Source organism: Neomonachus schauinslandi, chromosome 11, assembly GCF_002201575.2.
Source record: "Neomonachus schauinslandi chromosome 11, ASM220157v2, whole genome shotgun sequence".
Taxonomy (NCBI): Eukaryota; Metazoa; Chordata; class Mammalia; order Carnivora; family Phocidae; genus Neomonachus; species Neomonachus schauinslandi.
Window position 1 is genome coordinate 102,406,953 of NC_058413.1, and position 13,152 is coordinate 102,420,104.

The 13,152-nt window shown below is 42.0% G+C and overlaps 1 protein-coding gene across 2 annotated transcripts in view; it reads left to right on the top strand.

Moving 5' to 3' along the window:
- Positions 1–13,152, top strand: part of ALG9 (ALG9 alpha-1,2-mannosyltransferase) — an 86,143-nt gene extending 72,991 nt beyond the window's left edge. Inside the window, exons 15-16 of one of the 2 annotated variants that reach the window (XM_021696248.1) lie at positions 11,919–12,037; positions 12,322–13,152. In XM_021696248.1, coding sequence (XP_021551923.1) covers positions 11,919–12,037; positions 12,322–12,359 — 157 coding nt within the window. In that variant the 3' untranslated portion in view covers positions 12,360–13,152. Of the gene's footprint in view, positions 1–11,918; positions 12,156–12,321 lie in introns of those variants that run through there. The other variant, XM_044919869.1, reaches the window with a different exon arrangement.

Below are 13,152 nucleotides of genomic sequence, written 5' to 3' on the forward strand. Positions count from 1 at the left end.
GATTCTCGGTGGTCACTGAGCTTTACCTGCCGTGGAGATTTTTTTTTACCGAGACCATGAGTCTTCTTTCAGCCTCCAAGAAGAAGTGAATCCAGCAGCTGTGAGGCCTAAAGAGTCTGTGGCACTTGTATTCATTTTGGTCCTGTGTGGTAGTCTGGTTGATGGCAGCCATTGTGTCCCCAGCCCCTAACCCCAGCATAAGCAGGATTGTTTATTTCTGGAAGAGAAGAAGATCATAGAGAATTGCTGTAAAGGGCAAATTAGTTGGAACCTTTTGTTCTGGTTATTGTGGTATAACAAATCATCCCAAACTTAGCAATATAAAAGAATAACAATTATTTGTTTTCTCTCATGGTTCTGGAGGTTGATTGGGCTCAGCCAGACAGTTCTTCAGCTGCTCAGAGTTCTTCATGCATTGGCCGTCAGATGGTGGTTGGGACTAGAGGCACTGCAAAGGCTTTCTCACATGTCTAGCAGTTGATGCTGGCTGTGGCCAGAACACCTACACGTGGCTTCACCACATGGCCTATGCTTCCTCACAGCCTGGTGGCCAGCTTCCAAGAGTAGTATCTCAGAAGCTATAAAGTTTTTTTTTATGACCAAGCCTTGGAATTCATACAGTGTCTCACTCTTATCTCATTCTGTTCACTGAAAGCAAGCCACTCGAATAACCCATGTTCAAGGCGAGAGGAATTAGACTTTCCTTATTGACAGGAGGAATGTCAAAGAATTATGGACGTGTTTTAAAACCATCACAGCTCTTTTGATGCCATTCTTCGTCCAAATTGGATAATTTTTGAAATTTTACTTTTTAAAAGGAGATTTCTAGCAGAAGAGACATATGGTGCACAAAATAGTCCAGCAGGCTGTTCATCTGTGGCTTTTTGCTACCCAGGTGGAAAGGGAGACTACACCCTATGGCAGTATTTGGTTGCAAGCCAACAGTTTGACATGCTTCAGCTGGTGTTCACGTCCTTTGGGTAGAATTAGTTCTCCCTCCTAATCAGTAATTGAAATGCTCTTGTCTTTTCCCTACACATCAATCATGGTGGTACCTCCAGCTCCTTCATCTCTGCCAAGAATACTGATAAATTGTAAGGAAGAAGAGATCAGAGTGTCTGAACTTTTTTTTTTTTTTAAAGACTTTATTTATTTGAGAGAGAAAGCAAGCACAAGCAGTCAGAGGGGCAGAGAGAGAAACAGACTCCCTGCTGAGCAGGGAGCCCGACTCAGGGCTCGATCCCAGAACCCTGAGATCATGACCCAAGCCGAAGGCAGACGCCCAACTGACTGAGCCACCCAGGCACCCCAGAGTTTCTGAACTTTCGTAATTCTTTTTTTTTTTTTTTTTTAAGATTTTATTTATTTGACAGCACAAGCAGGGGGGGAGCAGGAGAGGGAGAAGCAGGCTCCCCACTGAGCAGGGAGCTGATGTGGGGCTCGATCCCAGGACCCTGGGATCATGACCTGAGCCGAAGGCAGACACTTAACGACTGAGCCACCCAGGCACCCCATGAACTTCCGTAATTCTTTACAGCTCATTATTCTCACTACTTTCTGTTTCTTTATCAGTTCTTGGCCTTCCTCTGCCCTCCCCCCCCCGCTTTTTAAAATCTTCTCCCAGTACTTTGCTGAGACCTTTCATCTGGCAGAGCTACCCCAGGCTAGATTTGGCTTCAAAACACATTGGCATTTTGCTCATTGCAGTCTTCAACTGCTTAATCAATGAGATCTGCTGACATTTTAAGAAGAACAAACCTTTTGTTTTTCTGAAACTCAGAGAGTGTGCTTCCCGTTGTTTTGAAATTAGATCTCTAGAAAGAGACTATGTACAGACCATCTGTGCTCCAAGTCCATGCTACAGAGACTCTCAGGTTTGAAGAGTGTGTACAGTCTTTTGGGACTGCCCCTGCTGTTAGTTAGCTTAGACCAAGTGGCCAGCATCATCAGAGGTCTTTATTTCTAAGCTCCTTGAGAGTTAGAAACCACAGCTCTTTTTGAATCTCTGCAACACCTAGCACATACTAAGGTCTCAGAAAATAGTTACCAATTATTTGATGTATTTCATGTTCTTTTTTTTTTTTTGAGTATAGTTGACACACAATGTTATATTAGTTTCAGGTGTACAACAGTGTTTCCACAAGTTTATACATTATGCTGCTTTGACCACAGCGTAGCTGCCATCTGCCACCGTACATTACTGTTACAGTATGATTGACAGTATTCCTTATGCTGTGCCTTTTATTCCCATGACCTATTCCTACATAACTGGAATCCTGTATCTCCCCCCCTGCACTCATTTTGCCCATCCCCTACCCACCTCCCCTCTGGCATCCCTCACTTTGTTCTTTATATTTATAGGTCTGATTCTACTTTTTGTTCATTTGTTTTATTTTTCAGATTACACATATGAATGAAGTCATATGGTATTTGTCTCAAATGACACAGTCTCATCCCTTTTTTTGGCTGCATAATATATTTCGTTGTGTATGTATACCACATCTTTTAAAAAAATTTTTTACATTTTAATTCCAGTGTAGTTAACATAGTGTTAAATTACTTTCAGGTACACAATATGATTCAGTAATTCTGTACATGACTCAGTGCTCATCATGATAAGTGCTCTTAATCCCCTTCACCTGTTTCATCCACCCCCCCCCCACCCCCCGTAATCATCAATTTGTTCTGTATAGTTGAGAGTCTGTTTTTTGGGTTCTCGCTCGCTCTCTCTCTTCCTTTGTTCATTTGTTTCTTAACTTCCACATATGAATGAAATCATGCAGTATTTGTCTTTGTCTGACTGACTTATTTCACTTAGCATTATACTCTCTAGTTCCATCCATGTTGTTGCAAATGGCAAGATTCATTTTTATGGCTGAGTAATATTCCGTGGTATATATACCCACCACATCTTTCTGCAGCAGGTGCCGCGGTATACCGGGATTGCTGGCAGCGGCCAGGCCGGCACAGGGGCAGAGTCCCTGGCTCTGAGGCCCTGGGCCCAAAGCCAGGCCGGGCCTGCTGAGCAACAGCCCTACACAGGCGTCCACCGCACTGTGGGGTTTTCATATGTGACCTTTATTGTGTCACAGTATGTTCCTGGCAAACCCACTTATTGGGTAGTTTTCATCATGAATGGATTTTGAATGTTGTCAAATGCTTTTTAAGCATCTAGAGAGATGGTCATATGATTTTTCTTCATTTTGGTGATGTGCTCTATCTCACTGACAGATTTGTGAATATTGAACCATCTTTGCATCCCTGGAATAAATCCCATGTGATCATGGTGGATGATCTTTTAATGTATTATTGTATGCGGTTTGCTAATATTTTGTTGAGGATTTTACATCTGTGTTCATTAGTCATATCGGCCTGTAGTTTTCTTGTTTTGTGGTTATTTTACGTTCTTTTTTTTTTAAAAAAGATCATTTTATTTTAAAGATTTTATTTGACAGAGACAGAGAGTGCACACAAGCAGGGGGAGCGGCATGCAGAGGGAGAAGCAGGCTGCCCACTGAGCAGGGAGCCTGACGTGGGGCTTGATCCCAGGACCCCGAGATTATGACCTGAGCTGAAGGCAGATGTTTGACTGAGCCACCCAGGACCCCATTATTTCACATTCTTAAAACTGGATTTATGCCAAAGTAAAAAAGGTGAAATAAGGATTTCTTTAGAAGCTTCTGATGCCCTTATTCAGTAAGATAAAGATTGTTGAGTGGCTGATGGATGGGCTTCTGTTTCCTGTCTCTTGGAATGCTCCTTCTTAGGATCCAGACACTGTGGCTTTAAGGAGAAAGGAGGGCCCACATGGAGGAGGCCTAAAGGCCCTTTGCACTAGCTGAGCTCTCAGTCCAGCCACGGGAGTGTGGCCATTGTGAAGATTCTAGCCAACATCAGATGAAACAAAACCCATCAGTGAACCACACATTTGAGAGAAATCACAAATTGTTTTTTTAGCTAAAAAAAAAAAAAAGATAAAAATCTTATTTTAAAGTATATTCACTGTTTATTTCCTCTCTGTAAATCTTGTGAGAATCGTCTACCAGATGTGATTTCCAGTATTACTTACTATTTGTCACATAGAAATGGCTCAAATAAGGGTCCAAAGAGCAGAGACAGACACCGTTTTGAACACGGTTTAGTGGCTTCTTCACAGGAATGGTGGCTGGAGCATATAACACCTTCATATCTTAGTAGCCATCAGATGGAAAAGAGACTAGTGAAGAGCGTCTTCCTAGCACTGTGGTGGGACTGAAGGTCAGAAAATGGCCAGTTGCCTAATACCAGTTCTTTCTCCATTCCCTCATTTTGAATTTTGGCTAACGGTGACTGGCAAGAGGTTATGATGTTATGTCAGGTGATTGACCAGGGCCACGGATCAGTTAAATGATTCAGTCTGTACACCAGTCTTGTAGTGCTGTGATTACAGTTAGTGCCTCAGTGAACTTCCAGATCATTACATGCATCTTTGGAGCTTGCTACCAAATAGTCAAAACTGGGAATTTATTCATTGAATGTCAAGGGTCTATTGGACATCCCTGCTGGAAATTGTCATTCTGGTCACGTAGGTAACGATGATTCAGCACAGTTTATGTGAACTGAAACCTGGAGAGGTTATGTGACCTCCTGCATTAATATTTTCTTTGCTACTATGGGTGCCCTCCACCTGTTACTTGTGCTGTAACGTGGGACCCCTTCTCTCCCCCACACACTGTAGACTTCTGCTTTGCTTGGACCCGTCTGATGGATGTCTTTAGGATTGAGTTGCTTGGGAAGTGAAGAGAAACAAGAGCTTCATATTATTTTTTATAATTCCTTTCCTTCTAGAAGATGAATGCTGCCAGAGGCAAGGGAGGTAAAACTAGGTGCTCCAAGAGTCAGGTAGTCATTCCTTCTTTCACAGAAGAATATTTATTGAGCACTTTCTGTGGTACCATCCTAAAAACTGGAGATACGGCAGTTAGACAAAGTTCTTTCTTCAAGAGACTGACATTCTAGTGGGCTATATAACAGAGCACGTAACTCCTGTGTCCTTCTCTCCAATTGGGAAAAGATATAAATGTCACCTCTGCACTACTTACATTAGTGTCCCTCACCCCATTTCCTGTTAAAGAATCTTAAAGCACAGTCACAGTTTGGATGCGTACCAGCTTTTTGAGCAGTTCTTAAGTTGCTTGATATGGGACTGTAGGTTGAGGATGGCTAAGATTAAGGCATGAGGGGATTCTGAGATCCTCCTCCGAACTGAAGATCTGTGAAAGGCCAGTTCTGTGCTGAGGGTTATGGACAATCTGTCACTGGAATACAAATTAAGTGCAAGAGAGTGAGAGAGACAAAAAGAGAGGAAGCCAGCTTTATTTATTCTTTTTAAAGATTTTATTTATTTGATAGCACAAGCAGGGGGAGTGTCAGGCAGAGGGAGAAGCAGGCTCCCCGCTGAGCAAGGAGCCTGATGCAGGGACTCAATCCCAGGGATCGTGACCTGAGCCGAAGGCAGCCGCTTAACGACTGAGCCACCCAGGCGCCCCAGGAAACCAACTTTAGAAAGAACTGGCAATGGGTTTAGACTAGAGGTTCACAGGGATATTAATGTTCAGATGAATGGATAGATAAAAATGAGAAAACCTGAAGACTACAGTGTTTTTATTTCTTTTTATTTTATTTTTTAAAATTTTATTTATTTGATGGAGGAAGGGAGAGAGAGCACACACACAAGCAGGGGGAGCAGGGGAGGGAGAAGCAGACTCTCCGCTGAGCAGGGAGCCCTCCCAGCTGGGCTCCATCCCAGGACCCCGGGATCATGACCTGAGTTGGAGAAGACAGATGCTTAAACCACTGAGCCACCCAGGTGCCCCTGGATGTTGTCTTTTTAATGTGAAAAATTGGCCCAGTGACCTCAGGTTCTGACGGGTGGTCTTCCATCCAAGTCAGCAAGGGCAGATTGAAATCTCTGCAGCAGATCGCTCCCCAGCCCTGATCAATAGGGCTGGTAATTGAATTAGAAAACATTCTGAGCTGTCGGCTAATTATGCTGTTCAGGCAATTGCTTTGTCAACGTGGATTTCATCCTTGAATTGCTTAAGTGACTTTCTCATTGGAAGGGGAAGTCAGCTTCCATGATGGAGACAGATATTTTGCGTCTCCCTAAATTATGCTTCCTGTGCTTCCCTAGGGCAATACTTTGCCATTTCACGTTATTACAGACATTTTTGTATGAGCTTTGATAGACATTAATTTTGTTCTAATTTGTGTTTCAGTCTGATATTTATTTCCAGGTCTGTGAGTGTTTCCAGGTCTATGTTACTCCAGTGCTCAACTGCTCTTTTCTGTCACTAAAGGCAAATAACCAATTTGATTTCCCTTTTTCCAGCAACAATAAAACAATTTAAAGGGCCCCAGTTGTGCTTAACATGTTAAAGCTGTTGATGGTAAAGAAATCAATTTAGAATAGCAGCTATAGTGTTAGAAGTGGAGAATTCAACTTTTTTTTTGGATCCAACTTGTTTTTTGGATTTAAAAAAATCAAAATCAATATACACATACAAAGGTGTGTATATTGACGGTTTGCTCACTTTTCTTTTAGAAGACATTAGTGGCTTTAGATGTTAAAGGTAGATAATGCTCTTAAAGACGACAAGCAGAATCTCCAAGAGAAAAGGAGATTCACCTTCTAATAAGGTTTTTTTCCAATACCAAGCTCTGATGGTAAATAAATTCTTCTTAGCTTCTCCTTATATAGAGTCCCCACCTTTTATATAGTTTTGTGTTCAGGCTTAACTAGAAATGACTGATTGCTTCCTGAACACATAATAATAGAATTTGATGCTGAATTTCTTGTGATTGTGTCCTGAGGAAGCATGGCAGAATCAGGATGCTTCATGGATCTCTCGATGTATCCAAGTCATACCTATGCTTGTCCTTAGCAAGATGGTTATTACAAACCACCCATCAATGGGACTTCGAATTCCCCTTTGAGAGTAGGAATCTTCTGTCCACCACTGTTTTTCTGGCACTTAAACCATTGCTTGATATGGTGCTCAGTCACTGGTGGAAGAACTGAATTGAGCTAAACTCAGATATCATTTGTATAAAATCCCTGCCTCACTCTCTTCAGCATCCTTCTTTCACCTTTGCTCTCTCCCTGCCTTCCATTCATCCATCCATCCATCCAACATCTGTTTTTCAGCATGTACTATGTGCCAGACACTGTGCTATTGGTAAATAAAACAGACTTGATCCCAGATATCTGGGGGCGGTGTGTGGGGGACAGACAATAAATGAGTTAATCAACAAATAAATGTAAATTGTGCAAAGTGTAAGAAACACACAAGGTGCCCCGAGAGAGATTAACTGTGTTAGAAATGGAAACCTGGGCTTTCCTAGGGTGTCACAAGACCTCTCCAAGGTGGCCTCTAAGATGAGTCAGACTCAGTTATGAGAAAAACAGGGTGGAAGCGTGTTCCAGGGAGAGGAGGGAAAGCATGCAGAGGCTATAGGGAGGGAAGGACTGTGAGGAGGCTGGTGGGGGAGTGGAGTGGGCAGGAGGACAATGAGCAAGGGGAGGTGGGACAAGGAAGTGAGGGCTAGATCTCCTAGGGCTTTGTAGACCATGAGAAAGAGTTTGGATTTTATTCAAGCCATTTTTCTGGCTGGTGCTGAGTGGACAGAGCATTTAACCCAAGATCCTGTAGACTTGGTTATGAATGAGCATGCTGCCTTTCTGTTGAGTGTATCTTGGAATGTTGGATGCAGAAAATGAAATGAGATACAGTAAACGCTTTTTCTACACCTATGCAACCCTCAGTGTTTGTCCTCTCTTCTTGATGTGTATATTATCACTTTGAACTTTGGTATCAGCTTTTAGTATTTAGTGGATGCTGCATCGTGGTTATGTATCTGTATCTCCCAACTAGATCACCAGTATTGGCCATTTATGTTTCTTTTCTCTGTTCATGTTCTTTAACATTTTTCCCTACAGAGTCATTTGTCCTCTTTTTTTTTTTTTTTAAAGATTTTATTTATTTATTTGAGTGAGAGAATGAGAGACAGAAAGGTCAGAGGGAGAAGCAGACTCCCCGCCGAGCAGGGAGCCCGATGCGGGACTCGATCCCGGGACTCCAGGATCATGACCCGAGCCGAAGGCAGTCGCTTAACCAACTGAGCCACCCAGGCGCCCCCATTTGTCCTCTTGATTGCAGAAATACTTCATATGTTCTCGCTACTAATCCTTTCCTATGTATTGCACGTATTTTGTCCCAGTCTCCTTTATCTTTTTATCTTTGTCTCAGCCCACCTTTGCCTTCAACAGTAATGCATAGTGGCCCTTCTTCCATTTCAGGGCAATCGGTATTTTTGATGATGACCCCTGTATGGCCCGAGATCTCTTCTGGAGTTTCTGGGCATGATCTATCAACATACCAGGAAAAATAGCCCATTACCATTTACTGTCTTGCCCAATAGACACTTTGTTTTTTTTACATTTTTTAGTTATTTTATAAATAACTTATAAAAATAAGAGGATAGTAAAACAAAAACAAAAACCTTCATTTGAAATCGTAATAATTTAAGTGTAGTAACCCTGAATCTTCCATATTCTCCTGGTTTGGAATAGATGTACATAGATACGTAGACACCTGAAATGGACACCTCTGGAATGCAGCTGTCATGCATGGACCTGGAATATAGCCATCTTGAAAATACTGGTTCCAAACTTTAAATATATCTCCAGTAGGTTCTAGCTTACCACTTCTGGTTGTTCTAAGCACTTGCATCATCAAAATGAAAAACTAGAATTTTTTGAAACCTTTAATGGCTCATAATTTTGTTGAAGAGACTGTATCTTCTTGGCTCCACAATTCAGACATTTTCATTCTTTGATACCAACTAAAATGATAGATCCATTGAATTTTTAAATTTCTTTCCCATATATATGTTTCTAGTCACCTTTGTGTACTAACCTGCCTTCAGCATTTGTCCACTTATGAACTGTATCAAATAAAATTTGGCCCACAGACATCATTAAAGATGAAAGCATATGGTCATACACCCTTTTTAAGCGTAACAGGAAGGTGTAGGTTCTTGCTGCAAAACATTGAATGATGAAGTCCTCCCTGTGGAATGACTAACTGAATCAAAATACCTTATTTCCTTTTTTGTTCTGAGAAATACATTGCCCACTCATTAATTCTTGAGTTTGAGAAGATTCATCCATGTATACCGTGGGGCATGCAGTCATCTCTAGACTCCTGGTCTGAACTTTCATTTCGGATCAGTGTTACCATCCTTGCTAGGGGTGCTGCTCTTTGTCTCTGTACACTCATCTTCGGATCTAATAATTGTGAAATCTCTCTCTCTGTCCGTTTTTTCTCATTGTCATTATGGGCAGAAAATTTAAAAATCCTGGATTCTCAGCTGTGTGCAATGAAAGCTAAAAGCCGACTGCAAAGATAGTGTCTCAGGTCTTTTATACCTTATTGGAAGACGATACAATAATTTGGGCAATGCAATTAGAAAATTGCAGATAAAATACAATAGTGATTACTTTTGCATCATCTTTTTTGGTGATTTCATCATTTTCCTTTGTCTTATTTTAGTTTTTTAAAAAAATATAGTTGTAATTAATCCGAGATACAGGAAAAAAATAAAACCACTAAGATCCTGTAGTATAACTTAAATTTATAAAAGGTGGCAGTGGATCCATGTGGTAATTACAAGAGAGAATGAGTTTTATTCTATTTTAAAAAATAAGTAGAATTTCTCTTTGTTCTTAGGAAGACTCTAAAATAAAACTATGAAATAACAGTCTTCCCAAATAGTAAGGAATTGTTCAAAAAAAGAAAGTGAAAAACTCAGATTGGGCCCAGCAGACCTAATATTCTACTGGAGCTGCCTGAAGGGCTGAGCTGACCATGTTAGTGAGGCTTTGATCGCAGAGTCCACTGGAATGGAAATGACAATTAGTCTTAGCCTCTCTTTACTCCACTGAGGCTTGCAGGAGTTTGCTGCGGCTTACCGTTCTCTGTTCTGACCTTCCCCTTCTCTGTGCAGCGTGGACAGAAAGGATAAACTAACTTCTTTTCGACTGAGGTGGGTGCTTCCTCCTCCTGTTCATTTTGTTAGCAGGCCTGCTTTATCTCGTGTGTCTCTTCTAAGCCTCTTTTCTATCAGAGCCCTCGAGCTGTTAGCTGTTGAAGTAAAGTGCGTCTCTGTTGAGCACAGAGCACTGCCAGCGTCCCATTTGGGGAGAATCTAAGAGGTGTGTATGCCAAGCACGATATCATTGTGTGCAGGCACTGCGGGAGCCTGCCAAAGCCAGGGGGAGGCTGCCAGTACAGATGCCATGTTGACATGACATTTACAAGTTTAGAGTCTGGAAGAGGACTGGCAGCAGAACACTCTTCAGCTCCCTCACTGAGGGTGGCAGTAACTGGGCCAACTTTGGATTTTCAGACTCAGAAAGCATAGTCAAGGAATAAGACTTCATACAGAATACCAGACTCTCGCTGCCACATTTTCTAGGAAGTGATGAATTTGGTTAGCTGGTGTCTGGGATGCAGCATAAACCATGGTGCAGATCAAGAGCACAGGTGACCCAGTGCAGAACCTGGAATCAAATCTGGATTTGAATGAGGTGCGATCGCTTCACTGTGTGACCCTGAGCAAGTGACTTTGTCTGCGTCAGCCTCGGTTGCCCATCTATAAAGTAGGGATAATAACAGCACTTTGCTCATGGGGTTATTGGGTGAATTAAATAATATCTTTAAAAGTGTGAGCACTTTTTCCAGTGCTTGTCCAATACCGAGTGCTCAGTACCTGTGAGGCACTTTTCACATTCTTCAGAAAGTCATGAGAAATTCAGGTTTTCCGCCGTTTGTGTATTTTAGTAACAAGTGGGGATATTATCACCCGCCGGGGACATGAGCTTGTGTATACTCTCTCTCTCTCTGATTTAGGCATTGCCAGAACACTGCTCAGGAAGCCCAGCACATAGTTTTCTTTGCCTCTCCTAGGACACTTAGAACGGGCATCAGGATCATTGGAGCGTCTGGTATCTCTACAGGCTCTTGGATACAGAAACCACCTGGGTGTTAAGAATTTATTCCAGGGCGCCTGGGTGGCTCAATTGGTTAAGCGACTGCCTTCGGCTCAGGTCATGATCCCGGAGACCCGGGATCGAGTCCCGCATCAGGCTCCCTGCTCGGCAGGGAGTCTGCTTCGTCCTCTGACCCTATCCCCTCTCATGTGTTCTCTCTCTCTCAAATAAATAAATAAAATCTTTAAAAAAAAAAAAAAAAAGAATTTATTCCAGTAAGCATGGAGGACACTAGGAGAAGGAAGGGAAAAATGGGGGGGGAATCGGAGGGAGAGATGAACCGTGAGAGACTATGGACCTGAGAAACAAACAGGGTTCTAGAGGGGAGGGGGGAGGGGGGAGGGGGGATTGGTTAGCCCGGTGATGGGTATTAAGGAGGGCACGTACTGCATGGAGCACTGGTGTTATACGAAAACAATGGATCGTGGATCACTACATCAAAAACTGATGATGTACTGTATGGTGACTAACATAACATAATAAAATTAAAAAAAAAAATTTTCCAGTAATAGCAGTGGTTTGATTGACCTGGAACTTTTCTATGGCATATTCTATGCAAAGTGAAGGTCTAGAGCTATTCTGAAGGAAACACTGTGGCTTACGAGGGACACCATCTTTTCGGTGTTGGTAACAAGGTACTTGGTTTGATTAAATCTGTTTTCTTGATCTAGTAGTTAAAGGACACATTTTTCTGTGCTACATACATAGAATATGATCCTCGCCACCACACTTAAGTAACTTCCTTTCATCATTTTCAACACTTTTAGTAAATTCTCTCCAATGATAAAATTCTGTCTTGTCTTTTTCTTTTTTCTTTGTTTTTCAGATCTTCAAGGTTGCTGCGGGCATTCTATGTCCCCTTCCTGTCAGATCAGTATACAGCATATGCAAACTATACCATCCTCAAACCCCGGAAAGCAAAGCAAATCAGGAAGAAAAGTGGAGGTTAGCAACACGCCTGTGGCCCCAAAGGACGACCATCCTGTTAACTAGTGATTGCACTGACAGGACTCCCTCCAACTCCTCATTTGTAACATTTGTAATAAAGGCTGTCTCACACGGATGCTGGAATCTGGGTGCTTTGGGCTGGTCAGAGTCATTCCCATTCATGTCTTGCCTGGGTCTCTGTTCTGCATGTAAACTTGCAGCTGGGCAGAAAAAGGCCCTAAAGTCTGGTAGATATGTTGCTCTACATCTTACTGTTTTTCTTCTGTTCAATTATTTACTAGAGCGGAGAAGAGCAGAACCACCTTACAGGAAGAATTGAAAATCCCTGAACTGGATGGCTGCGTTAAACTGCTCTCCATACTCTGGCCTGGCATCTGAGAACTAGCAAGCCTCTTTTGGGCCATATGGGCTTCTCCACCAAAGCTGTTTGGCAGCTCCTAGCAGACCTTGTTCAAATCCTAGTGCTGAAAATGAGCACAGCCTAATTGCCAACCTACATGTCCTTTTCACCTCGTGCAAGGCTAAGCTTCTCTAAAGCACTTCACAGGACTAGGACCCTGTCCTGGAGATATCTCAGGAAAAAGGCAACCATTTGAGGAACTGGAACCTAATTTCATTATATAGGATGCCTCTTATTTTCATTTTATTTCCTTTACAACAAACTGTAATTATGTTTTAAGTTTTAGCATGCTGTTTCTTGAATTTAAGACTTCTCTGTATAAAGGTATCAACAGACCAGACGTAATTGTACACGACATATTTGGAGAAAATTAATTCTATCACTTGGTAGGTTTGGATGACCTCACATTTTTAAGTAATGTATTCTGAGGCCATTTCTGAGGAAATTAAGAATTTCCCTTTATTCTTTAAAAACCCTAGTGGAAAAGGCCAGTGTATATTTATAGCACCTATTTTTGAGTCTATCTATTGCAAAGCACATTCTGCATGGGGCACTTCTAGTCAAATAGGCAATGATAAGGACCTAATTAAAATGTAGTAAGTATATACTATTACTTTACATACAGTGTCCCACAGTTTACAAAGCACTTTCACATTATCTCATTTGGTCCTCACGTCACGACGAGAGGTAGACAAGGCAAGTGGTTTTATCC